This window comes from Drosophila takahashii, chromosome 3R (genome assembly GCF_030179915.1).
Source record: "Drosophila takahashii strain IR98-3 E-12201 chromosome 3R, DtakHiC1v2, whole genome shotgun sequence".
In the NCBI taxonomy this organism is placed as follows: domain Eukaryota; kingdom Metazoa; phylum Arthropoda; class Insecta; order Diptera; family Drosophilidae; genus Drosophila; species Drosophila takahashii.
In genome coordinates this window covers 33,535,454-33,560,964 of record NC_091681.1, presented here as the reverse complement: position 1 = coordinate 33,560,964, position 25,511 = coordinate 33,535,454, and the positions used below count along the sequence as shown (strand labels likewise).

The window sequence follows — 25,511 nt, the reverse complement described above, 5'->3', positions numbered from 1 at the left end:
ATGTGTGTGTAAATGTGTGATGCTCCTTAACGCTGGGATGACAGCAGCGTGCCAAGTGGCAAGCGGCAAGTGCCTTGGATGGCTTCAAACTTTGTTGTACCACCGACCTCAGCTGTCCTCGTGTAAACAAACGCCCTAAAAAGGGGGCGAGGCGGGCGCTAAATGAGCAGTGGCCCATGGACCCATGGACGGCCAACAAAACAGCCGGCTTTGTGTTTGGGAAAGAGGGAATCGAAGGGGATATTAGCGGGATAGAGCGGGTTTTTTTGAAATATTATCCGCGCAGGCGCAGCTCTATAAATTCCTACAACCTATAAAAGCCGTTGTTCTGGCCAAAACCAAAGCAGTTGCTTCGTGACGCTTCTCGGAAAAACTTCTAAAAGCGGAAAAACTGAAAAAAAAAACATTTATAGTCCAACTTCGAGCACGAAACTCCAACTCCGAACTCCAAACTCCGCTTGTTGATGTTTTGTGGCAAAGCAATAAAAACTGTAATTAGCGCGTGCTTGTGGATTCGCAAAATTTAATTAGCAAGCAATGCGGTGGTGAAAAGTGGAAAGTGAAAATATATAAACAAACTAACTCTTCGGAAGGGCAGCATAAAAACTAAGCGAACAAAAAACAATATAAACGAAATGCAGTTTCCGAATGATTAGTGCAACAAAGCGACCACAGAATAATCTAATTTGCGTTGGCATTCAAATCAGATTACAAGCTTAAATACTTGTACAATCTGGCATTACTCGCATGATTTAAACTTTCTATGAAAAAAATAGATAAATTAATAAATAAATATTTACATTTTACAGTGATGTAAGAAAGCATCATAAGTGAAAAGTATTTTATGTGGTTATAAAGTGACTTGAAAATTATCAACAAGCTTGAATTTGAAAATATAAATTGGAAACTGGATATCTTATCAACTGCAGAAGAAGTGATTAACTATTCCTTAGGTAAATTACAAAAGAGAGAAACTAAATTTTAAACTGGGTATTTGGCAACAAAAATTGTTGTTCCGAAAATGTTTAGGGGGGCTTATTTTGAATTACATATCCGTGTTCTATGGGCTGCAAAGCGACCGAAACTCTAAATATTTCCAGCTGGCTTGTGGCAGGGTCTTTGGGCGATTGAGATTGATTCATGTGCTCGCACTTCTGTGGTGGGTCTGCCACATATGGTCGAGCACAACTACAGCTAGTTCGTGTGGCAAGCTGCTTAATTGCAGAGGCAACCTCATCGCATCAGGCTCGCTTTGAGCCATTCCACAGCCACAATTTCATATTGTTACAAAATTGCATTGTTAATGGCCGTTGGCAACCCTCTCGACTGGCAAATGCTAACTGGAAACTTGAAGCTGGCAACTGACAGTCGCTTCTGTCTGCCTGCCTTGCCAAATGGGTTAATGTGGCGCAGGCCAAAGGGGCGAAGGAAATTTAAGGGGTTTGAGCCATTTACATGCCATTGGTTAATGTGCAGCCCTTTGTAATGGGGCAACTTTTTGCTCTGTCAGCGCAAAATAACTGCGGTTATCTCCGGGGCCAGCGAATTTCTTTTCCGCCAGTTGCAATAAAAATAATCGTAGCATAGATAATGGATAAATGGATAATGGAGGGAGGACTCACTGGCATAAACCGAATGATTAGGATGGGAGCACCTAAGTTGGCCTGTTAAATCCATTTAACATCCTCATCGGCGACCTTTTGCAAGTGGAAGCCTGTAAACCCTTCACTTCCGCACTCTTCCGCAATAATAACAATAACAGCAAGGGCAAACAACAAGAACAGAGACGCTCTTATGCCATTAAGTGGCATTATAATTACAATTTCCACCAGGGATACCGGGGATACCGGGGGAAGTGGAAGTGGCAGGCCGACCTCGACTATAAAGTTCGCATTCGAAGGGCTCATTAAGCGGGAAAAGCTGGAGGAGTGGAAAGCGGAGGGAGGCCACTTAAGTCAGGCGGGTTAACGTTTAACTGCTGACGCCAGTCCTCGCAATCGCCGAGCTGTCTAATCAGAGCTGGCCCAATTAGCAAATACGCTTGGCAAATAATCCGCACGGATTTTAATTAATTGGACACCCCTAAAGTCGAGACTTTTATGTCGATAATCGCTAGCACTGCAGGTATATTTTATCTTTGCTTCTGTGGAAACGGAAGAGCACAGAACCATATGATACTGTAACGTTGGTAGGGATTTGGGATTTTCAAATTAATTGTGCGCATAAATTTTCCAGGGAAGCTGTGCATCCGGAAAACCGGAGCCGGCAACCTTTCGGCTTTTTGTTTTCGGGGCAATAAATTCGCTCTCGTCTCTGAAATGAGTTTGCATAATTCAAATAACGAAAATTGAAATATATCCCCGGCAAATATTTGTTTAGTTATAAACCGAATTTACCCCAATTTGTTATGATTTAATTCTCTTAGTTAATTGAGCTGGGGATTAACGTGCTAAAATCGTTGGAATATAAAAGTACGAATACCTTAGCTTAGCAGCAGAGAGAGGAAATCAATAAAACCGGAATTTAATATAGCCACAGAGGAGAGCTTAGTGAAATTCTTCGGGGCGGAAAAACTTCACCCAGTGAAACAGGAACTCCGGCCTGCAAGTGATTTACATATTGGGACCTGCTGGAATTAAGTATCTCGAAGATAGCGCGTGACAGATAAAACTATTTTAGCACTATGCCCCCGTACAATTTGTGCGGATCCAACTAATGGCTGGGAAGATTACGCATACGCCCGGTTGGTTGCGTCGGATGCGGATGCGGATGCGGATGAGGATTCTCGTCCCTGGGCCGAAAGCACTATAAAATTAATTTTAAGACACTTGGAGCTTAATCATTCGCACAGATAAAAGGCGACAGTTGTCCCCGAGGATAATTGCGTGTGCGTGTGGAACAGCCTGGGACTTCAGTCAGTTTGATTCGTTTTGAGGAGGGGGTTTTTGGCATGAGGCCTGGAATTCAAGGCATAATTTGGGTACAAAATATGTCCGCCCTTGTTCTCATTCCCAAATCCCTGACCCAAAAAAAGGGACTCCCGCCACTTGTGGAAGTTTGGCCAAACGTGCTGAGCCTTTAAACTTGCCCAGTCGACCGGGGAGTGTGGAGTGGGTGGGTGGCTATCACTTTTACGAGTCCTCGGGGATCCACTCTTGTTAAACTCGCATCCCGCTGCTCACATTGTTGTCAGGCGGACTAGGGTCTAGGGACCACTCGAAGCATGTCGGAGATTTGCGTGAGCCAACTGCCTTTTGATATTCAATCATCTCGAGCATCGCTTCTATAATGGCACCCACACACACACGGGCAGAAAGAAAATACATTTTTTTGGGACTGTATATCATTTTATGAAGCCACAATATACTTAAGAGATTTCAAATCAATTTGATATTAAAAATATCAACATAGATACAGTCAAAATCTCCATAAAGTTTTTATAAAGAGAGTAAAAAAGCTTATAACATGTATTCTATATCTCGAAAACCCAAAAACGTGATTTAAAATATAAAAATTTTAAAAAATTATATATAATTATTATAAACAATGTAAAAATTTTAAAAAATGTAAAAAACAATATTACGAAATTTTGTAAACAAATTCCCAATCAATCTGCATTTAAACCTAAAAATTAAAATTTTTTTTTTTAATTTTTCGCCAAAAATTGTGATTGTAACCCCTTATACATATAAAGGTGAAAATTAGCAATCAAAATTGTTCTTAATCTGCATAAAAGTCGTAGTTTTACATTACTTAGGTTGTTAGCTGTTTAAAGCAGTGCGTGTTTTGGGAAATTTTTGGCCAAGTAACAACGGAAAAAGCAATAAGAGAAACTGATATTTTTATCCCAAAACAATAAGCCATTTGGCCAACTATTTAAAGTATTTAAATCTTACAAATTTATGCTTTTTAACATTCATCATTTAATCAATTTGTTTTTTTTAATATAAAAATTTTATTTATTTTTTAAAATTAATTTTTTTTTATATTTTTTTCAGTGCATGCACGCACACATATGCCTGGCTTGACTTTCAGCCGGCCTTCAATTTGTTCATAATAATGTCCGCCTATTTTGAAGTGTCACAGCGTGGGCGGAAACAAGTATTTTGATGTTTCCTTTTTCGAGGCCTTCAAAGGGAAATCGAAATCGATGTGTGTGTGGATTCGATTTGCTCTCTTCAAGACCAAAAAAAAAACCAGAAAAAAGGACTCTACAAAACTCAAGCAATAAAACCATAAAAGCAGAAAACAATACTAATTTTCGGTGATGGGATGTCCGAGTATTTCCCAATGGCCAGCCGCAGAATCGCGGCATAAAATATGCATTTGGCTTTGCCCAGCGACTTTTCCGCCTGATTTATGTATTGTATTTGTTTGTGTATACAGTATACATATAGATGGACGTGCCTTGCCTTGCCTTTCCTTGCTCACCTTGGTAGCCAAGTCTATTTGGAATTCAAAAGCTTTTAACAGATTGTCGCAGGCAGTAACTTTGCCAATTTGCAAAAGTTCAACTGAGCAGCAAAACGAAAGCAAAATAGAATGGATTAAGGGGCGAAAATGGAGGGCGGTTGGCAGTAAAAAACAATAACAATTACACTGATTGCCGCCCCCGGAGAATTCGAATACGAATACTGTTGAATGAATGTGAGTGACGACCTGCCGGTCAGTCGAACGGAAGCGGAAATGGGAGCGGGACAAAAATGGTAACTCGCTATTCGGTTTTCGGTTTTTCTGGGCCAAACGATAGAACAAAACTGGCCATAAAACAATTGAGGGCTCAATTCTGTACACCACGCCGCACATTTTTACATTCGGTGCCATATTTGCTCGCTCCGTAGTTGTAAATTTTCCATTTCCACCGAAGGGATGCTCCCTAGTGCAGCCACTGGAAGCGCACATTTATCTCCACCGAAAAATGTTTTGGCTGCAGCCTTTACCTTATTGTTTCGGCCAACAGCGATTGCAGTAGCAGCAGCAGCAGCAGCAGTGCTTATGTGCGTAAAAATTCTATTTGATTGTCCCGTTTATGTTGTGGATTTAACTTTTCCCACTGCCCCGCTTACTGAATCCTCCACTGGCTATCCCGTTTGGCCATTGTTTGCTCACCAGTTTGGGTAGTTCACTGCAGAAATACTTAATCCAGATATTTATTTCCTGCACCAGGATGTGTGAGAGTCAGTATATTTTTGCCTAAGTATTAGCGAAGACATTGCAGCTAAGTCATTCACCCGAAATGCGACCCTGCTATTAGCGAGGATCCGATCCTCACACTAATCAACCGAAAATACCATACTTAAGGATTTTGGGATTTCACGCATACGACGTTCACACTAGAAGCCATGATTTCCGCCTCTTTTATATCGGCGTCTCCCGTGACCAGTTCGTTCGCTCCGGAAAAATTCTTTATTCGATCGCATCCAATCATCCGCGAGTGATTTTCCTGCTAATCTTTGCATATTTTCCCCTATTATTGTTCCTATTCTTGTTGGTGAGTTAATTTCTCGGAAATATTGTCGTTTTCTGACTGGAATTTCCCAGAACACAGAAACCACCGACCACGTGCGATTTCCGAGAATTGCAAAAGTTTGCGAGCCCTCCCTCTGCGCACAGCAAGGAGCTGGAGCCGCTACAGCGGTAACATTTTTGTTGCATCAGTGCCACGCTAGCGCGACGCCCAGGATTTGCATCAGCTCTGCGCCTGGATTTAACATTTCCTCAGAGCCCACGCCTGGGTCGTATTACATCATCGCCACGCCTGAATCTACATAAAGGATCTCTGTAAAGGCGCACACCGCGTGAAGTGGATCTTTTCTCCTTTCCACGCCTGGACTACCGTACTGTTCGTCATACCGGACCTAGTTTGTCAGCGTCCAACCGCAAGCGGCATCAAGGAACGCCGTTTCTACCTCACCAAGCCCGCGTGAGGTTTTCATCGTGCAAAAACCGCACCAAAATCGACAGGTCCGATCCAGTCGGACGAAATTCGGACGAATCCCGCCGAAGCGTCAAATCCGCGCAAGCACGCGCAAACACGAAGTCTCATCCCAATTGGAATTTCAGTTCCAATTCTGGTTCCAGTTCACGTTGGCCGGGGCTGCCAACTTGTTCTTTGTATCGCATTAAGTAAAAGTAGTTTAGTTTTCTTCTTTTCCAACACATTTAAGATACGATTCTAATTTACTTTACGATTCCTATTTAGCCAACATTATTTCGTGTGTGCTTATGATATAGATTGACATATATAACCATTACATAAACACTTCAAAGTTCTACAGCACACATCGATCGTCATCAGGCCTGCTGACTTCGTTGGAGAGTTCGTAAGTACGGCATAGCCGTCAAAACATTTAACTATATATTCATTCTTGTCTAAGCCCACACATTTGATATATATATTTACTTAACTACTATCATATAATATATACCGTATATTGGACATTAAATAAGAATCGTTTGCATTTGATTAACGTAAAGTAATCGGCCTCAGGGCCTCGGATTGAATAAGAAATCGTATATCGATAACATAATGTAATCAGCCACGATTTAACGTAAAGTAAATACTTTCTTTTCCTTTTTCTTTTTGACAATCGTAAATACAAACACGACCGTATAGAGAGTCGCTTAACGTAGACAACGTTTTAGTCTTAAGGACTTAGTTTTAGCATTATTAGAATTAAGAATGAACCGTATTATCGCATTTGGAGTATTAAAGATGAAGTTTAATATGAATTAAATTGTTATCTTTTGAGGGCCCCTAAGAGAATGTAGCGCAGCGGTTGTTTAAGGGTAGAGTCTGATGAGGCTTTACAGGTAGGGTGGGTATAGAAGGAGGCCATTACCATCTGGGCTTCCATCTTCGATAGGTACACTCTCTCGTCCGAATCTTAGCCGTTGGGTTTAAGTTCTTATCGTTATCGTTTCTCTGTCTACTACTGTTAGTTCTGTGACACTCTTGTTCTATCTTAACACAAACCCACACCCAGCTCTCTGAGTAGGCCGGTCGAAATGTAGACAGAGGTGTTAGGGTGGACAACGCTCATCGAGTGTGTTCGTTACAGAATTAAATGGCGCCCAACAATGGGGCAAGCCCGATGCCTGATCAGGCATCTGTCGTTTGACAGCCGAGCTTCCCGAAAATAGTCCAATCCATCCATTTTTGAAAAATTGTAGTTTCAGTTGGTATTTCATTTTTGACTTGGATTTGATGGTCTCTGGACAGATTCGGAGCCATACCAGCAAAAATGTTATACTTTTGTAATATGTTTTTCTATCAGTTCGGTCATAGTCGAACATTATAGTTAAAAACATTCCAATTTGATTATTTGATACTTAGGATTTATAGTTCTGATTTAAAGTCGGTTCTATACCAGGTTTTCAGTTTTCAAACAATACCTCCTTTTCAAAATAAAATCGAGACTTGCTCTAGCTGGATAGATTCGGCTAGTTCCTCTTTTATTTGGAAAGGCTTCAAAACATAATTTTATTATAATTAATTCCGCCAACATTTACAGTTTATAATTCGTACCTATCGAACAAAAATCAACCTGCTGCTGCATTACTCCTCAGGATAAGCCCCTCACATTTTTATGATATTATCGCATTCCGTATTTCTCAAAGATTTCTCTAGTTTTGTCATTGTTGAATGATTACCGTATATTTCTATCGCATATCGTACCATAACCTTTTCGCTTTTGATATTTTCACTTAATAGTTAGCTATATTTAGTCCATATTTCGAATCCCTGTGAATCATTCGCTCCAAGGTTTTCTTCTGTTAAGTTTAGTCAGTCCTTTCGTTTAGCCAATCGTTTAAAGATGTCGGTTAGGCACAGCAACGAGAACTTAGTTTCTCTAGGGGATGATAGTTCAGTGACGTGCACCCTCTGCAATGGAGTGGTTTTCGATTTGGATTTAATTGAAACTCCTTGTAAACATTGCTTTCACAAGGCTTGTCTACAAAACTGGTTGCAGGACAACAACACTTGTCCAACTTGCTCTCAACCATGTTCACAGTCTCAGACAGGACCTAATCCCAATCCCGGAATGGAAAATCGGATGACGACTAGATCCATGTCTCGAAATGCTGACAATCAAAACAATGTTATCATCACTCAGAATTCTAACTTGAATTCTCAGCAAGACAATGGACAAGCTAATAACCCAAATACAACCGAAGACCCGGAACAACAAAGTCTCGCGAATCAACTTCGCGCATTGAAAGAGAACCAGAGGGCATTCCAAGTAAGCATGATCGAAAGCCAGAGAGAATTTCAAGTAACCATGACAGACAACATTACTCAGATGTTTAGCCAATTGAATAGGTCCACATTTGTCGATAGCAGTACAACTCAACCGCAGCACGAATTCCGAAACAATTCAGGACAAGCTGATTTCCAGACAAGCCAAGGTCAAAACAGTCAGCGGGTCAGGAACTCTCCAGACGTGAGAAGCGATCGCAGCGATCTTTCCTTGGATCGTCCTGACAGGATTTCAAGCGTAATTTCAAATTGGCGAATCAAGTTCAGTGGTTCAGCGAACGACATCGCTGTTGAGGATTTTATATACCGTGTAAATTGCCTCACCACACAAAGCCTAAACGGAAATTTCGATTTGCTGTCGCAGTTTGCAAATTTATTATTTGCCGGTCCTGCCTTATCTTTTTACTGGCGTGTTCATAGGTCGGTAGATGAGATGAGTTGGCGTGTATTGTGCAGGCGTTTAAAGGAAAGATACTCGGATCAAAGATCAGATCGTGAAATTAAAAGCGTTATGCGTCGTCGTAAACAGGGTTCAAACGAAAGTTTTGATGACTTCCTCGACGCAATGCTTATCATAGCCAATTCTCTTCGCGAGCCCATGCATGACAGCGAGCTAGCCAGCGAAGTTCGACACAATCTGAAGCAAGATCTTAAACTTGAGTTATTGCATGTTGACACCCCTTCTTTGGAAACGTTGCGTAAGGCGTGTCACCGCCACGAAGAATTTTATCGTAGCACTCGTTCGAAGCCAGTTCAACGCCCGAATCCAACTAAGCGGTTCGTCAACACAATCCTTCACGAATACGACTCGGAAGATCAGTCCGAAGAAGAAGCCGATGTTGAGGATGAGGTCTGCGCAGTTAGGTCTGCAGATAAATTTGTATGCTGGAACTGTGATGAAAAGGGTCACAGGTACCACGATTGTAGTAAACCTCATCGTATTTTCTGTTACGGTTGTGGCACACCCGACGTATATAAGCCCAGTTGCACAAAATGTAATCCGGTTTCGGAAAACTCCAAGCAGGACATTCGCAAGTTCCAGAAAGTGGATGTCCGCCGTTAGCCTCGGATAAGCAAAATACTCCGGATGCTGCGGCAACGGATAATTTACCTGATTTGTCCATTTCCAAACCTGACGTAACAACTACTCTAACCTTCAAGCCGTATCACATTCGTTTGCAGGATTATCTAAAACGAAGGCTTCAACTTTTTAAAGTCAATTCCATTTTCTATTCCACACGTCGTTCTGCCATGCGCATTCGCAAATTCTGGATGCGCAAAAGAGCTTTTAACCGTTGCATCGTTTCATCTATTATTCACAAAAAGAATGACATTCGGCCTTTCACAATTGTAGAGATATTCGGTTTCGAATATTCAGCGCTTCTAGACAGCGGGGCTAACCGAAGCGTCATTGGTGGACAGCTTGCCCGAGAAATAATATCCGACAAGCCCTATAACAAATTCAAAAGTGTTGTGCGTACCGCAGACGGTCAAATACAATCCGTGGCTGGCACAATCTCTATCCCCTTGACGTACAAGAATATAGTTTCAGACTTCGAGTTCCTAATAGTTCCTTCCATACAACAGAGCGTGATATGCGGTATGGATTTCTGGGAAACCTTTGGCCTTACCATTCAACATTCGTTTTCAGTCAATGAAATCGATTGCCAACCCGAGGACGACTCTTCTCACATCTGTTTGTCCAAAGCACAGAAAAGCAAGTTGCAAAAGGTGATCGACTTCTTTCCATCATTCGAGAATGAGGGCTTAGGTTTGACCAGATTGATAGAGCACAACATAGACACGTCTACCGCAAAACCGATAAAGCAAAGGTTTTATCCTTTATCACCAGCTAAGGAAAAGCTTTTGTGTGTCGAAATCGATCGCATGATTGAAATGGACGTCATAGAAGAGGCACCATCATCACCCTGGTCTTCTCCAGTTACCTTGCACGTCAAACCTGGCAAGGTACGGTTTTGTCTCGACGCAAGGAAACTCAATGCAGTTACCGTTAAGGATGCTTATCCGATTCCTATAATGGATGGTCTGCTTAGTCGTCTCCCGCCAGTGTATTGCATTTCCAAAATAGATCTTAAGGATGCATTTTGGCAAATCTGCCTAGATCAAGAATCCCGTGCAAAGACAGCGTTTACAGTACCGAATCGTCCGCTCTACCAATTCAAAAGGATGCCGTTCGGTTTAACCAACGCTCCACAAACCATGTGCCGTTTAATGGACTTCGTAATTCCGTATCAGCTAAAATCGCATGTCCTAGTCTACCTTGATGATCTTTTGGTGTTGTCCAACAGTTTCGAAGACCATCTCCTACATCTGTCTGAGGTAGCCACACAACTGAGGAAAGCAGGATTAACAATAAATGTCCAGAAGAGTCAGTTCTGTTTGAAACAGGTCGATTACCTAGGTTATCTGGTGGGCGAAGGAACACTTAAAGTTAATCCAAACAAAATCAGCGCGGTCAGCGAATTCCCGGTTCCCAAAACTCAGAAACAGCTGAGAAGATTTCTTGGTATGACCGGTTGGTACCAGCGCTTCATCTCAAACTATTCCTCGGTCATATTCCACCTCACAGAGTTGCTACGTGGCAAGGCATATCAATGGAATGAACTCGCTCAAGAGGCCTTCGAGAACATTAAGGCCAAGTTATGCTCTGCTCCCTGTCTCGTCCATCCGAACTACGAGAAACCATTCATTTTGCAATGTGATGCCTCACTACATGGTGTTGGCGCAGTGCTAGCCCAATGTGACGAGTCTGGTTGCGAACGACCAATAGCGTTCATGTCCAAGAAGCTCAACAAAGCCCAACGCAACTATACGGTTACTGAGCTCGAATGCATGGCTGTAGTCTTGGCGATTAAAAAGTTCAGGATGTATATCGATGGACATTCCTTCAAAGTAGTCACTGACCACTCCAGTTTGCGGTGGCTTATGAACCAATCCGATCTAAGCGGTAGACTGGCCAGATGGGCTATCAAACTGCAGGGTTTCTGTTTTGAAATCGAGCATCGTAAAGGAACTGAAAATGTCGTGGCGGATGCTCTTTCCCGTTCGTTTGAGGATGATGATGAAGTGGCTGCGATAACTCTGGAAGTTCATCCTGAAATAGATCTCGCATCGGATGCTTTCCAATCGGAAGAATATTCGACACTCCGGCGAAAATTCTCATCCGCAGGACTGCCTGACTTTCAAGTAGTCGATGATTTCATCTATTACCGTGCTGCATTTCCCAATTCGATCGACACTTCACCAGACGATTGTTGGAAATTGTTTGTACCCGAGTCATTGCGCCAGAGCGTCATCAGGGCTGCCCATGACCAACCAACATCTGCGCATTGTGGAATGGCTAAATGCCTTGAGCGCATTCGCCGTCGTTTTTACTGGCCAAACATGGTAGTTAACGTGAGGGACTATATACGCAACTGCGAAACGTGTCAGACCACAAAGTATCCTACACGTTCCTTGAAACCACCTATGGGCGTACAAGTACACAGCGAAAGGATATTCCAACGTCTCTATCTGGACTTTATTGGACCGTTTCCGCGTTCCAAATCTGGCAACATTGGCATATTGATTATCCTGGATCACTTTTCCAAATTCACTTTTCTAAAGCCAGTGAAAAAGTTCACCACAAAAGTGATAGTCAATATACTTCGCGAGGAAATTTTCCCTTGCTTTGGTGTGCCTGAAACAGTCGTGAGTGACAACGGCACTCAGTTTAAAAGCCGTGACTTCTCCGACTTCCTTTTGAAATATGGCGTTCGCCACATGTTTACTGGTGCCTATGCTCCGCAGTCCAACGCAGCGGAGAGAGTCAACCGCTCAATCAACGCGGCCTTGCGAGCTTACATCCGCTCGGACCAGCGCGAATGGGATATTTTCCTCAGCAGCATCAATTGCTCACTTCGTAACTTCATCCATCAGTCCATCGGTGTATCACCTTACCAGGTTGTATTTGGCCAACATATGATTTCACACGGCCAAGACTACAAGTTGTTGCGCAAGTTAGGCCTACTCGCCGAAGGAGATGTCGACCTCCCAAGGACTGATGAGTGTCAGAGAATTCGCTCTAGCATCCACAAACATCTAACCAAAGCTTATGAGACGAACCAGCGTACATATAACCTACGTACTAGACCCCGATCGTTTGAAGTAGGTCAAGAAGTGACAAAACGGAACTTTGCGTTGAGCAACGCAGCCAACAATTTCAACGCAAAACTAGCCCCAGTCGGAACAAAAGCGCGAGTTAAGGAGAAACTTGGGCAATCAATATATGTCCTGGAAGACATGAATGGCAAAGAGCTTGGTAAATTCCATGCCAAGGACATTTGGTAATCCCTCCTGACTCCTTTTTCAGCTTTTATTGTTAGTCACAGGGACTAAAAATCAAAACTGTGGTTGTGAGAGTCAGTATATTTTTGCCTAAGTATTAGCGAAGACATTGCAGCTAAGTCATTCACCCGAAATGCGACCCTGCTATTAGCGAGGATCCGATCCTCACACTAATCAACCGAAAATACCATACTTAAGGATTTTGGGATTTCACGCATACGACGTTCACACTAGAAGCCATGATTTCCGCCTCTTTTATATCGGCGTCTCCCGTGACCAGTTCGTTCGCTCCGGAAAAATTCTTTATTCGATCGCATCCAATCATCCGCGAGTGATTTTCCTGCTAATCTTTGCATATTTTCCCCTATTATTGTTCCTATTCTTGTTGGTGAGTTAATTTCTCGGAAATATTGTCGTTTTCTGACTGGAATTTCCCAGAACACAGAAACCACCGACCACGTGCGATTTCCGAGAATTGCAAAAGTTTGCGAGCCCTCCCTCTGCGCACAGCAAGGAGCTGGAGCCGCTACAGCGGTAACATTTTTGTTGCATCAGTGCCACGCTAGCGCGACGCCCAGGATTTGCATCAGCTCTGCGCCTGGATTTAACATTTCCTCAGAGCCCACGCCTGGGTCGTATTACATCATCGCCACGCCTGAATCTACATAAAGGATCTCTGTAAAGGCGCACACCGCGTGAAGTGGATCTTTTCTCCTTTCCACGCCTGGACTACCGTACTGTTCGTCATACCGGACCTAGTTTGTCAGCGTCCAACCGCAAGCGGCATCAAGGAACGCCGTTTCTACCTCACCAAGCCCGCGTGAGGTTTTCATCGTGCAAAAACCGCACCAAAATCGACAGGTCCGATCCAGTCGGACGAAATTCGGACGAATCCCGCCGAAGCGTCAAATCCGCGCAAGCACGCGCAAACACGAAGTCTCATCCCAATTGGAATTTCAGTTCCAATTCTGGTTCCAGTTCACGTTGGCCGGGGCTGCCAACTTGTTCTTTGTATCGCATTAAGTAAAAGTAGTTTAGTTTTCTTCTTTTCCAACACATTTAAGATACGATTCTAATTTACTTTACGATTCCTATTTAGCCAACATTATTTCGTGTGTGCTTATGATATAGATTGACATATATAACCATTACATAAACACTTCAAAGTTCTACAGCACACATCGATCGTCATCAGGCCTGCTGACTTCGTTGGAGAGTTCGTAAGTACGGCATAGCCGTCAAAACATTTAACTATATATTCATTCTTGTCTAAGCCCACACATTTGATATATATATTTACTTAACTACTATCATATAATATATACCGTATATTGGACATTAAATAAGAATCGTTTGCATTTGATTAACGTAAAGTAATCGGCCTCAGGGCCTCGGATTGAATAAGAAATCGTATATCGATAACATAATGTAATCAGCCACGATTTAACGTAAAGTAAATACTTTCTTTTCCTTTTTCTTTTTGACAATCGTAAATACAAACACGACCGTATAGAGAGTCGCTTAACGTAGACAACGTTTTAGTCTTAAGGACTTAGTTTTAGCATTATTAGAATTAAGAATGAACCGTATTATCGCATTTGGAGTATTAAAGATGAAGTTTAATATGAATTAAATTGTTATCTTTTGAGGGCCCCTAAGAGAATGTAGCGCAGCGGTTGTTTAAGGGTAGAGTCTGATGAGGCTTTACAGGTAGGGTGGGTATAGAAGGAGGCCATTACCATCTGGGCTTCCATCTTCGATAGGTACACTCTCTCGTCCGAATCTTAGCCGTTGGGTTTAAGTTCTTATCGTTATCGTTTCTCTGTCTACTACTGTTAGTTCTGTGACACTCTTGTTCTATCTTAACACAAACCCACACCCAGCTCTCTGAGTAGGCCGGTCGAAATGTAGACAGAGGTGTTAGGGTGGACAACGCTCATCGAGTGTGTTCGTTACAGATGTGAAAGCGAATGCAGCTACTTTGATGCCCCCCAAAACCCGACTTCCTGGGATCCTGTCCCGGAGTAATCTTCGTCCTTAAGCTGCTTGTTACCATGAAAACCTTTTATAGCCGCTATAAATTCACATAAATACTGGTTCTTTGGGGTCGAAATTCAGGTGGCTTCGAATTGTTATTAAACTTTAAATAAGTCTAGAAGGCAATGAATTAGTATTTGTCTTTAAAAAAAGGGAAAAACAAACAGATAAGATTATTCTGTTTAAAAAAAAAAAACTATTTCTTATAGTTTATTGAAAGCCAAGGCTAAAATATCCAAGTGTTGAGTTTAAAAATAACTAAATAAAAATTGTAGTTAAATTTGCTTTGACAGAAAAAGTCTGCAATATTTGAAACTGCCCTTTTTGCCATAAAACAAAATGGTTTTCATATAAATTCGATACTTTGCATTAGCGTCCTTTTGGGGCAACCAACATACATTTAAATTTACCTTACAGATTGCGATATAAAATTGTATATAAATCATGGCAGAAAGTAGCAACTGCAACCTGCAGCTATTATCATGCAAAAACCGACCACTTTATTTGAATAGAATCGGAGACGCTTTGGGGCTTTATTTCTACTTCTGCCTTTGTCCTTTTGTCCTTTGGCAATCCTCCGCCACCTCAATCACGCTCTATATTTTTTTGTTCCTCCTCCTTTTTTTTTGCAGGCCAGCGATGAATGCAGGTGCTGTGTAAGTGCCACTGCCGTGGAGAGGAGATCCGAATCCGGAGATCCTGGTGGAATCAAAGCCGGAACGTGACTTTTGCCAAAAGTGAATTGAGCCACCGCAGCGATAAAAGCGATAAAAGAGCTGCCATGCCAACCGGCGAGTGTCGCTAGGACACTCTTTATCGCCTGGCCGAGATAAAGGATACAGGTGCAACCGTGATGAGACCCGCTGACATCTATTGGGGCTTCACCCCCCTGTCCCTGCTCCTCATCCTCGTCCTGCAGCTCCTGGCATCGGCTGCAGGGACTCCGGTGCCTGCGAATCCACATCCCTGTGCCCACAAGGGCATGGCCGAGCTGATTCGCAGCAGTCCGGTGATTGTCAAGGCCCTCGCCGCCCGGGTTTTCACCGATGAGATGGACGCCTCCTCCCCGCAGGACACGATTTTAATAACATTAACGCCGGAAACGATATACAAGGGCTCGTCCCTGCTGAAAATGGCCAACGGCGGTGGCGATTCCGAGGACCCAATGTCCCGGCGAGCCGGCGGTCTGATGTCCTGGAGCTCGGGACACAGGAGCAGAAGCTCCGGGGGATCCGCGGGAGGAGGTGGTTCCTCCTGGAGTGGCGGTGCTGCTGAGTCAGCCTTTCAGTACGAGGGGTAAGCACAATCATGGTCATCCTCATTTTGTCCACTTTACCATTAACCCTTTAATTTTGCCCCCACAGGCAGCTAAATGCGACCCTCCAGCCACTGCGTTGTTTCGATAATAACATGCTGAGAATGCTGCCGGCTGAATTAATTGCCTTTGGCAAACTTCTGCCCGCTGCGTCGGCGGCGTCTGCGTCGTCATCCTCCGGAGGCGGAAGTGCTGCCGCTGCCGCGCGACCCGCACAGTTGCAACGACCGCCCGTGGGCGGCGCCACTGATGTGCTGCAAATCAGCGTCAACGGTCTGCATCGCTGGACGCCGCAGTTCGAGAATCATATCTGGAAGCATTTGGGTAAGCGCCAACTTCCTGTGTCCTGTGTCCTGTGGCTTCCTACACTGAAATTTAAATTTTAAATATTTTAAATGGAATATTAATATTTAATTAGAGAATTATTAGATTCTAGATTTCCTTTTTTGTTATTTAACATAGGCTTTAAAACCTAATAGCGAAAAAGATTAAAGAGTTTAGAGCGTACTTTATATTTAAAATGGCCCTTAAATTTTTAAATTAGCTAAATATTTCATTGGATTAAAGACGCTATTAGACTAAGAAATTCCTTAAATTTGTTTCCTCTTTAATCAAGAGATATAATAAAGAATGGCTTAAAACCTAACAGCGAAAAAGAATAAAGAGCTTAGAGCGTACTTTATATTTAAAATGTCCCTCAAATGTTTAAATTAGCTAAATATTTCATTGGATTAAAGACGCTATTAGACTAAGAAATTCCTTAAATTTTTTTTCCTGTTTAATCAAGAGATATAAAAAAGAATTTAAGATATTAAAACGAGTGTGAGCTTTGTAATACTCTTTAAATTTAAGTTAACTGCTTCGAATTACTTTAAAATACACAACAGAGGGTGAGGCTTCATTATGCACTTTTATAAGCTCTCGAAATATGATATTTCCCAGTGCATCAAGGCTGTCCCCACTCGATTGCCTCCTTTTTCCTCCCAGGACTTCGACCAGGCCGGGCTTCCGTTGCTTCCGTTAGTTAATCGCATTTCGCTTGTTAGTTGTTGCATTGTTGAGCAAATCGCTCCGGTCGGATGTTAGTCGAGTATTGGATGAACCCGGCGGGATAGAGTTTCCAAACTAGAGGCCACTGGTCAGTGGACGTCAGGATGTCAGGACACCAGGACGTCCTGGCTCGGATGGGGCGGCAATCAGTGGTAATTGGCACTAGCAGAGGGCCAAAATCTCCACCCATCTCTCGGCTCAAATGTCGCAACATAATTGCCAACGACTCTGTTATTTAAAGCCGCTTATATTCCCCTTCAATTGGGCTTTTAAGTAATTCAAGAGTGAAATGCGGCCAACACTTGAAATTCCTCTACTTATTTGGCTTATTCGTCAGTCTATTGTGACTTCATGAGCCCAGCTGGGAGATTAATCTTTGATGAAGATTGATAGCAATCGCCACCCATTCACTGGTGGATTCCTCTGCTCGAAAAGGAGGTGAAAGTATAAAATAGAGCAAAATAAAATAAAATGAAAAGTATATCAAATAAAAAGGGAACTTCTCGATGACGCAGCAGATGTTGCAGATACAGCAGATGTGGGCCAGAACCTCCTACTCCTCCGCCTTTCAATCCTCTCAAGCTGGCAATCCGCACCACCGCCACTCAAGGGAAGCAACACTTGACTTTTGTGTCAAGCGGCAAGAGGCATCCACATCCACGTCCACGCCCACCGAGGATCTGCCTTGAATTGCGGTCTCTGAATGAAAGGCCTTTAGTCCGAACAACTAAAGAACAAGCAGCACTAAAATTTGGCACGATGATGTCTTAGTTTTTTCTCATGGTAAGGGATTAAAAGGGATTCCAAAAAATAGCTGCACGGAAAAAATTACAAGTTTCTCTATTAAAATGGGTATAAATAAAATGAAATTATTTTTTTACGTGAAAATAATATTCAATGGTCAGCTCATTGTGCGTCGCGGTCAAATTGATATGCGCATGGTAAATTTCTTTTCGTTTCTTCTCATTTTTACCGTGCAATACGGATATCTCTCTTTCGGAGATTCTCCGACTTCGAAAAAGAGAGGAAGTGTTTCATGTGACAACTTAATTTACGTGAGTGGGAACGTGAAGAACAAACTCTCCCAATTCGAAAGAGAGCAAGTTAGCGCTTAAATTTACATGAATGGGAAGGTGAAAGTCATATTTGAGCATATCAAGTTCAAATTGATACCACATAACGTAAAATCGATCATCGCTTCATATCCAGTTTTCTATGGTAGGTTTGTCGTCTTTCTAACCCGTTCCCTAATCAATTAAACTTATTTAATTTAAATATTTAATATTAAAGGATTTAAAACCGTGAAATTTCTTTCCTCTGAAAATTGAAAAATTATTCCGCAAGTACTCACCTTTCTGTATTTTCCGAAACTCACTGCAAACAATTGGCAATCAATTACAGGCTGGGATGATTGGAGCGACTTCACCCTGTGCAGTGTCACCTGTGGCCAGGGGGTGCAGCAGCGCTTCCGGCGCTGCCTGCTGGACAATCCGCTGGTGGACATGAACATGAACATAAACCTGGCGGAGGACGATGAGGATGACGAGGACGAGGCGGTGGATGCTGATGATGAGGTTGCAGTCGAGCTGACCGTTTCCAAGGAGGCGGACACTTTCAGCGATGGCAATAACGATCTGCTGGCCGATGATGGGGATGAGAACGACCTGCTCATAATGCGAGCGAGTGGCGACGAGTCGTTGCATAAATTTGACCAAGCTACGACGATAATGCCGCAGACCAGAGGCCGTTCTCCAGTCCATTCTCATTCGAATCCGAGTGCCAGTCCCCCGGGAGAAACAAGCGGCGGTAATGAACCACCAGCAGAAGGAGGAAGAGTAGGAGGTTCTGACCAAAGTGTCAGGTTTGTGCCGACTGCACGCAATGACCGGGATGGGAATCGAGTTGCAGTGGGAGGAGGAGGAGTTACCCCTAGAGTTGGCACCAGGAAGGCACGTGCCAGCAATCAGCACAAGAAACACAGGCCTGCCAAAAGTGTGGCCCTGTCCACACTCCTCTGCGAGGGTTACAACATCGAGCAGCGCAACTGCAACAGTTTCGAGTGCAGCGGTGAGTTTGCCAATTAATTACTTAATTTAACTTTAGTTGAATATTTTTTTTTTATAAATTTAAAAGCTACATTTATTTTTTGGCTAACATTTGATTTTTTCTTGAGGAATTACATCACGTTTTTGGTACGAAATAAGGATTGGAGACCTAAGGATAAATCAGCAACTTTTCTAGTGTTTTTTATGTCGATATTTACTTACTAACTAACTACATAAACTAAAAATTCACAAAACATTTAATTAAAATTTAAAAATATACCTCGTTTAGCTTTCTTTAATTTTGTAAAATCGTCAATAAGATATAACACTAAATATTTCTAAAATTTGTTGTATTTTTCTCTAACAAAAATTGGAATTTTTTGTGTTTGAAAATTAGGACTAGGGAACTTAAGTAAAAAATTAAAGAATATGTGGTATTCAAAGTTTTAATACTAAAAGTTTAATTTTTAAATTACTACTTTACAGATGATATAAGTGATCTGCTAAAATTCTACAAGAAGCTGCCGATGGGCGAAGAGCTGCCCACCCAATCCTCGGATGCCTCCTTCGCCTCCTCCTACGTGGATCCGTATTCGAATGCGGATATCACCACGGTGGGTTTGATGGGCACTGCCTTTAGTCCAACACCCTCGACGCCCTACAATATGGGCTACATCCGCAGCTGGAGGAACCTGCTTAATTTCACACTGATGGTTACTCTAAGATCCAAGGTGGGTACGCCTCGAGGATTTCTTATCGAACGGGTATGAAATATTCTTGATATTTCAGAACGATACCAAAAACACGGCGACCATATTCTCCATTCGCAACGCCACCCACAATCTTTATCTGGAGGCCTGCCAGGATGGACTGCGTCTGTATCTCGAGCGGGACAATGCGACGGAAATGTTGCCGGTGAAATTCAATTTATACGATTATCGCTGGCATCAAGTGGCTATCAGGTGAGAGTGTGTTTGTTATGTGGGAGTGGGTGTGGGTTGGTTGGGGGATGTGGATGGTGGATGAAAGTGGGAAGGTGATGATGAGTGAGTCCCCCATCTGCCCCGATGATTGGCAATCACTGCCTCTGTGTGTGTGCCCCAATGGCACTCACTTCGATCTGATGGCCATCGTCGTTGACACTTTCGTTTATTTGCATTTTCAATTTATTAGCATAAATGTTTGTGCCATGAAACGCACACTGGCAAACACTTGACACACATGCAAATAGTAGGCAAGGACACAATTGCGGTAGAAAAAATATGACAGGGATTTGAGGTTTTGTGTTTAACTACATATTTCTCCATAAGTGTTTTATTTAGTTTTAATCAGAGGCCGAAAATACCAGGAAAGCTTACAGTTGCCGTAGAAAAAATATACCTCGCATTTCGAGGTTTTATTTTTAAGTAGTTGTATTTGTAGTTTTAATCAGGAACCAAATAAAAACCTTATTTAAGTTTTTAATTTTTTTTTCACTTTTATTTTAATTAAATACAATTTTCGTTGATTTCACATTTATGTTGTTTGTGGATTAAAAAGTGTTAATTTATTGTTAAAAATTTCAATTTGCCTTTTTGGTATTTTTCTGCAAGCTCTTATTTTTTTTGGTTTGTGTAAAATAAGTAGATCCTGCAAAAATGTTGATAAAAACATGAAAACCCTCACTAATTAATTAAAAACACAGCCGACTTAGCCTTTATGGCTACTTTTTTCACCGCTGCTGTATACAGACAGCTTGCACATGAATATCGAAGGCCCTTTTTTTGTGGTTTTTGCTTTTTGCTGGCTACAACGACACACAGCCAAATTGACACTCGGTTCAAGTGGGCACCATTTGTCATCGACCGTCGGCACATTTCTCACTGTCACTGTATGGGTGTGTCTGTGTGTGTGGGGGGAGGGGGGGCTCCAACATACTAACAATGCACCAACATGTATCCTTATATATATAGTTTAATTATTTGCGAATAGCTCACTTTACCATTATTGTTTTGCTGTTATTCCCATCCGCCGTGCAGCATACAGAATGGCGATTTCATATCGATTTACGTCGATTGCGCGTGGACAAACAGTTTCGTCGTCTCCAAGCGACTTTTCACGTTGCCCGTGGACGCGGATGTGGAAATTGGACGCGGCTTTAATGTGAGTACAGTGTAGACACTATGTCATATTTCCCGGGGGAGGCATATTTTTCTATTTTCATCACTCGTTACTTTGGCTTCCACCTTGTAATTTTATTGAGTGCCTCTAAGGATTGCTAAAGAAAGAAATTTATAGAAATGCCAGTTAAAAATAAATATAATGTGTGAATAAACCGTACAAAAATAAAACAAAAATATTAATCGCGATTAATCAATTTTATTTTTAAATTCCACGGCTGTTAGTAAATGGATTAAATTTCTGATATCAAAATAATGGATTGAATTACAAAGAGCTTACGTTTTGTTATTTTAAATTTAAAGTGAAAAAAAAATATAGAAAATACCGAGCTTTGCAAATATTTGTGCCAGCTGACTATAAGTTTTTTCAAGACTTATTCTTAAAAAATAATGAAAGCATTTAGCTGTATTCCCCTGGCCTTAAATGCATTTAATAAAAACCAATAAATGTAAACAAATCGACGCTCAGGCCATTTTTATTGCGAGGCGAGGCCTGCATGACGTTGATAGCGCATACGCCTCGTTGCCCGGATGACAATGCAAATAAAACAATTAATGGCGAACAATTATGTACTTTATGCGCGCATTAACTTTCGCTTTTTCCTCATCCCCAGGGGGAGCTGCAGCAACTTCTCGTCCTGCCGGAGAACCAGGAAAGGCTGCAGTGCAGCAACAAGCGCACCTCCATCAACGAGGTGAAGCGCTACATCATCGACACATTCATCGAGGACTACAATGGCAATTGAAACCAATGAAACCGATGAAACCGGGAAGGCCAATCGACCGAAAGCCACTGAATATGAATAGGCAAGCAAAAATATGCGATATGCGTATATTATATTGCGGCCAAAATCCGATTACAAATTCGGCAAATCAAAACTGCATAGATTTATGATTATTCATTTCATTTGCATATATATATTCATATATGTAAGGGCAGAAAAGAGTATGTGCAACTATACATACTAATATTACGCATACGCCATGTGATTTATGCGCTAGCAAACAGCGCACTCCACTCCACAAAAAACAGCATAATAACCATAACCAGTCAGTAAAATTCGATTACGGACACATTATGGAAGAATATTTATAATAATTAAGCTAATTTGACGTAATACAATAATTGTAAACGCAGAAATTAATACAATTTGCATAGCGAAAGGCCAAGGCAAATGCAGAAAAATAAGAGAATGATCAAATATAACGCAACTATGTATATGGTAAAAATAAAATGGGTTTTTCTTGGGGTTTCATGGCTGTTGGTTAAACATAAGTATCTCACGGAATATTTCACTGCCCACACACATGGGTTTTTGGGCTTGAGTAAGCAAAATTTGAATATGCAAATGAGGTGTGGAGTATTGTTTGGTCAGCGTTGTCCCGGAAAGTTGGCCAACCAGCCAGTCCACTTCAGTCAGATTGTGGTTTTTGTGCATTTCGGGTGCGCTTCACTAATTTGACAAAGGATCAACTTGTACATTATGCTCTGCCCGTCAAGTGCTCCCAGCTAAACTGAAGGATAATCCCCGAACAGATCCCCCTGGCACCAGAGAGAGAGAGGATTTGCTTATATAGACAGCTGAAACTGCAGCGACACTTGAATAAGGTTCACCCGAAACAGCAAGGCAAAACAGCAGCCGCACCTAAATTCATAATTTCCTCTTGGCGGGAAAAAGCCCGACGGCCGGCATCCGTTTATGCGGCTTGCTTCTGTCTCTGGATCGTAAATAATCTTCCCTACGCTCTACACTTTATGCACAGCTCCTTTTCCTCTATTATTTTATACAGGGTACTTTTGGTTAGATTGTACAAGACTTTGCTTATCTTAAAACTTTGGAAGTGCTTCACAAACAGAAAATATGTATAGTGAAATCATTGTCTTAAAATTCAAATATACATTTTTACTGCTTTTACCTTTACTATAAATTTAGTTTCCTTTTAATATATACATATGCGTTTATTAGTGCGTTTTCTTAAATAGGACTTTAAATATTTTATAAGGTGTTACATCCCAAACTAAGATTTTTGATATAAATTAAATGAATCCTAAAGATCTGTTGCTAACTAGAAATTCTGTAGAATATTTTACAAAAATCTTAACTAATTTATAAAAATTAGGATATTTTAAAAATAATTCATAAAAAAATGGTATTTTTTTTGATTTTTTTTACAGTACCTCTTTATTTTCATTTTTAAATTTTCTAGTTTTTTATTCGTTAAACTAACTACTAAATAAATTAAACGCTACCCTTTTTCACTAATAGATCGTAGCTTGTTAAATAGCTCATAAAGGTATGCTACACTTTTTTAACTTTAATAATGGTATCTTATGGTCGGGACACTCGCCCATATCTTTCCTGTTCTTCCTTCTTCTCCACGTCATTGGCAATTTCAGGCATTGGGTAAAAATGTTGCCGCGCTTGGCAAGTCGAATGCAGGCGACAGGCGGTGGAGACATTGATGAATTTCCTGTCGCATCCTTGGCGCTCGCTGTCTGGCAGGTGGGTCTTATGCTCGAGGACCCCGTCAAAGCGGAAAACCGGGAACTCGGGAACCGCCTGGCGACGTCAAATAAACCTGCGACTCTGGCAAACAGCAAGCAGTCGCCTATTGTGACTTAATAACTTCTACTCACGTCATCAAGGTGCATTGAACCGTGAAGTGCTGGTGCAAAAACGGCGAAAGGAGAAAGGATAACCCATAGCCACTGCAAAAAATGGTTGGCAACTGCATTGAATGCGAGTGCAGTGGTATCTGAATTAACTGCGCAAAGCTACACACTCGTTGGCATCTGGGTTTTAATTTTTGCAACTACAAAAATAAAAACCCTATCCTATCTCACATACATGTGACACATATTCGAGCTGCAAGCAATTAGTTGCAGTTGCTAGCCAGGTAAATAGAGCACGCAGCCCAGTCATTAGGAATTTAATAGTTGTTATCTTTAAATCCAGCCAGGTCTTAAATTCGTTCAAATATACCTTTATACCTTGATGGAAGGGGACATAAATCTCTGCCTCTGAACAAATTTTCGCGCAACATGTTGCACTTGATGTGTGTGTGCAACGCAACGCAGTGTCCCAGAAAATGCAAACGTAAATCTTTGGGACCTTTGCTTTTTCTCCTTGTCCGCAAAATGCAGCGAAATTCGTTTAAACCGAATCTGTAAATACTTTGGCCAACGGCTAAGACTGCAATTGGGTCAGAAAACGGGGACTACCCTTAGTTAGGGCATTAAAGTCACACGGCAAACGCAAGTAATTCGTTTGAAAGTCGTATAAGGGCGAACGAATACGCCAAAGGCATGCGTGTACAAGTGTAATTTTATTTATTTATGGCTGCTTTGGGAGGAGCAACTTCTAGGATTCCGCGTCGTTACATTTCTTTTAAATTTCTGCGCTTTCTTGAGGGGAACTTTCGTTGAAAGCGAAAATGGTCAAAAAAAGTTCAATGCTATTTGTTAAGTTTTAAAATTTTTTTTATTAAGTCATTTTATTTTAATAATACGAAATTTTAATGACTTTATTTTTTTTATAACGTTAAATAAAATAATTAGATATTTTAAAGTCTTTCTTTTTTTGTTAATATGTTAATGGTTATATGCAACTTTGAACATTTCTTTAAAATTTTAATTTTTTTAACGGGGTACTATAATTTTTCAAATTTTTTATATTAAATAGCATTTATTTAATATTTTGAGAGAATTTCTTTTTAATTTGTTGTAATTATTCCCTTTTTATTTAATTACGAAAAGTTCTTTTGGATTATTTTTAAAATAAATCATAGTTTACTTCAGATTTTTTCCTTTTTTCTTTTTTGCTTTCTATTTTTATTTTTAAACAGTTCACAGGATATTCCACCTTAATACAGCATGGCTTTAAAAGTTTGCCACGGGACAGAAATAAAATGGTTGGGCTCAACAATGCGATCTGGACAATCCATTGCAGACGTGGCATGTAAAGCCATTCAACTTCACCCCTCGGAAACTGTGTAGAGGTTGGGCAGCAACGCCCACTGTCAATCTGAATCCAGAAAAGGGGTTCGGCCAAAGGCCATGGCCAGGGGTCCTGGCGAGGATGTGCTCATGGTCTGGCCACAGGATCCGTATAAATGCCTTTATTTGTGTAGGTCAAACAAAATGAACTGTAACAATATTGATACAGCTGGCATCGGAGGTTCGAGCACAAAAGTATTGTGGTACGACTGCGACTTTCCGAATCCCCCTTTCCGCGCCCCCCAATTAAGTCTGGCTGGCAGCCGTCCCTGGCCAGCTTTTTGTTTCCGCTGTGCATCAA

At 41.6% G+C, this 25,511-nt stretch overlaps 1 protein-coding gene across 2 annotated transcripts; it reads left to right on the top strand.

Annotated features, from left to right (window-relative positions):
- The first annotated feature begins 400 nt into the window (after positions 1–400).
- LOC108069111 (uncharacterized) lies at positions 401–22,448 on the top strand. Of its 2 annotated transcripts, XM_070217633.1 has the most exons (10): positions 12,818–12,995; positions 13,046–13,636; positions 13,707–13,827; positions 15,277–15,940; positions 16,009–16,283; positions 18,411–19,076; positions 19,541–19,785; positions 19,844–20,016; positions 21,073–21,196; positions 21,828–22,448. In XM_070217633.1, exons 4-10 carry the CDS (start codon positions 15,498–15,500, stop codon positions 21,957–21,959), a joined length of 2,058 nt encoding a protein of 685 aa, XP_070073734.1. In that variant the 5' UTR covers positions 12,818–12,995; positions 13,046–13,636; positions 13,707–13,827; positions 15,277–15,497; the 3' UTR covers positions 21,960–22,448. The 2 variants fall into 2 exon arrangements, with proteins under 2 accessions (XP_017014597.2, XP_070073734.1); XM_017159108.3 differs by lacking the exons at positions 12,818–12,995; positions 13,046–13,636; positions 13,707–13,827 and adding an exon at positions 401–953.
- The last annotated feature ends 3,063 nt before the right edge of the window (positions 22,449–25,511 follow it).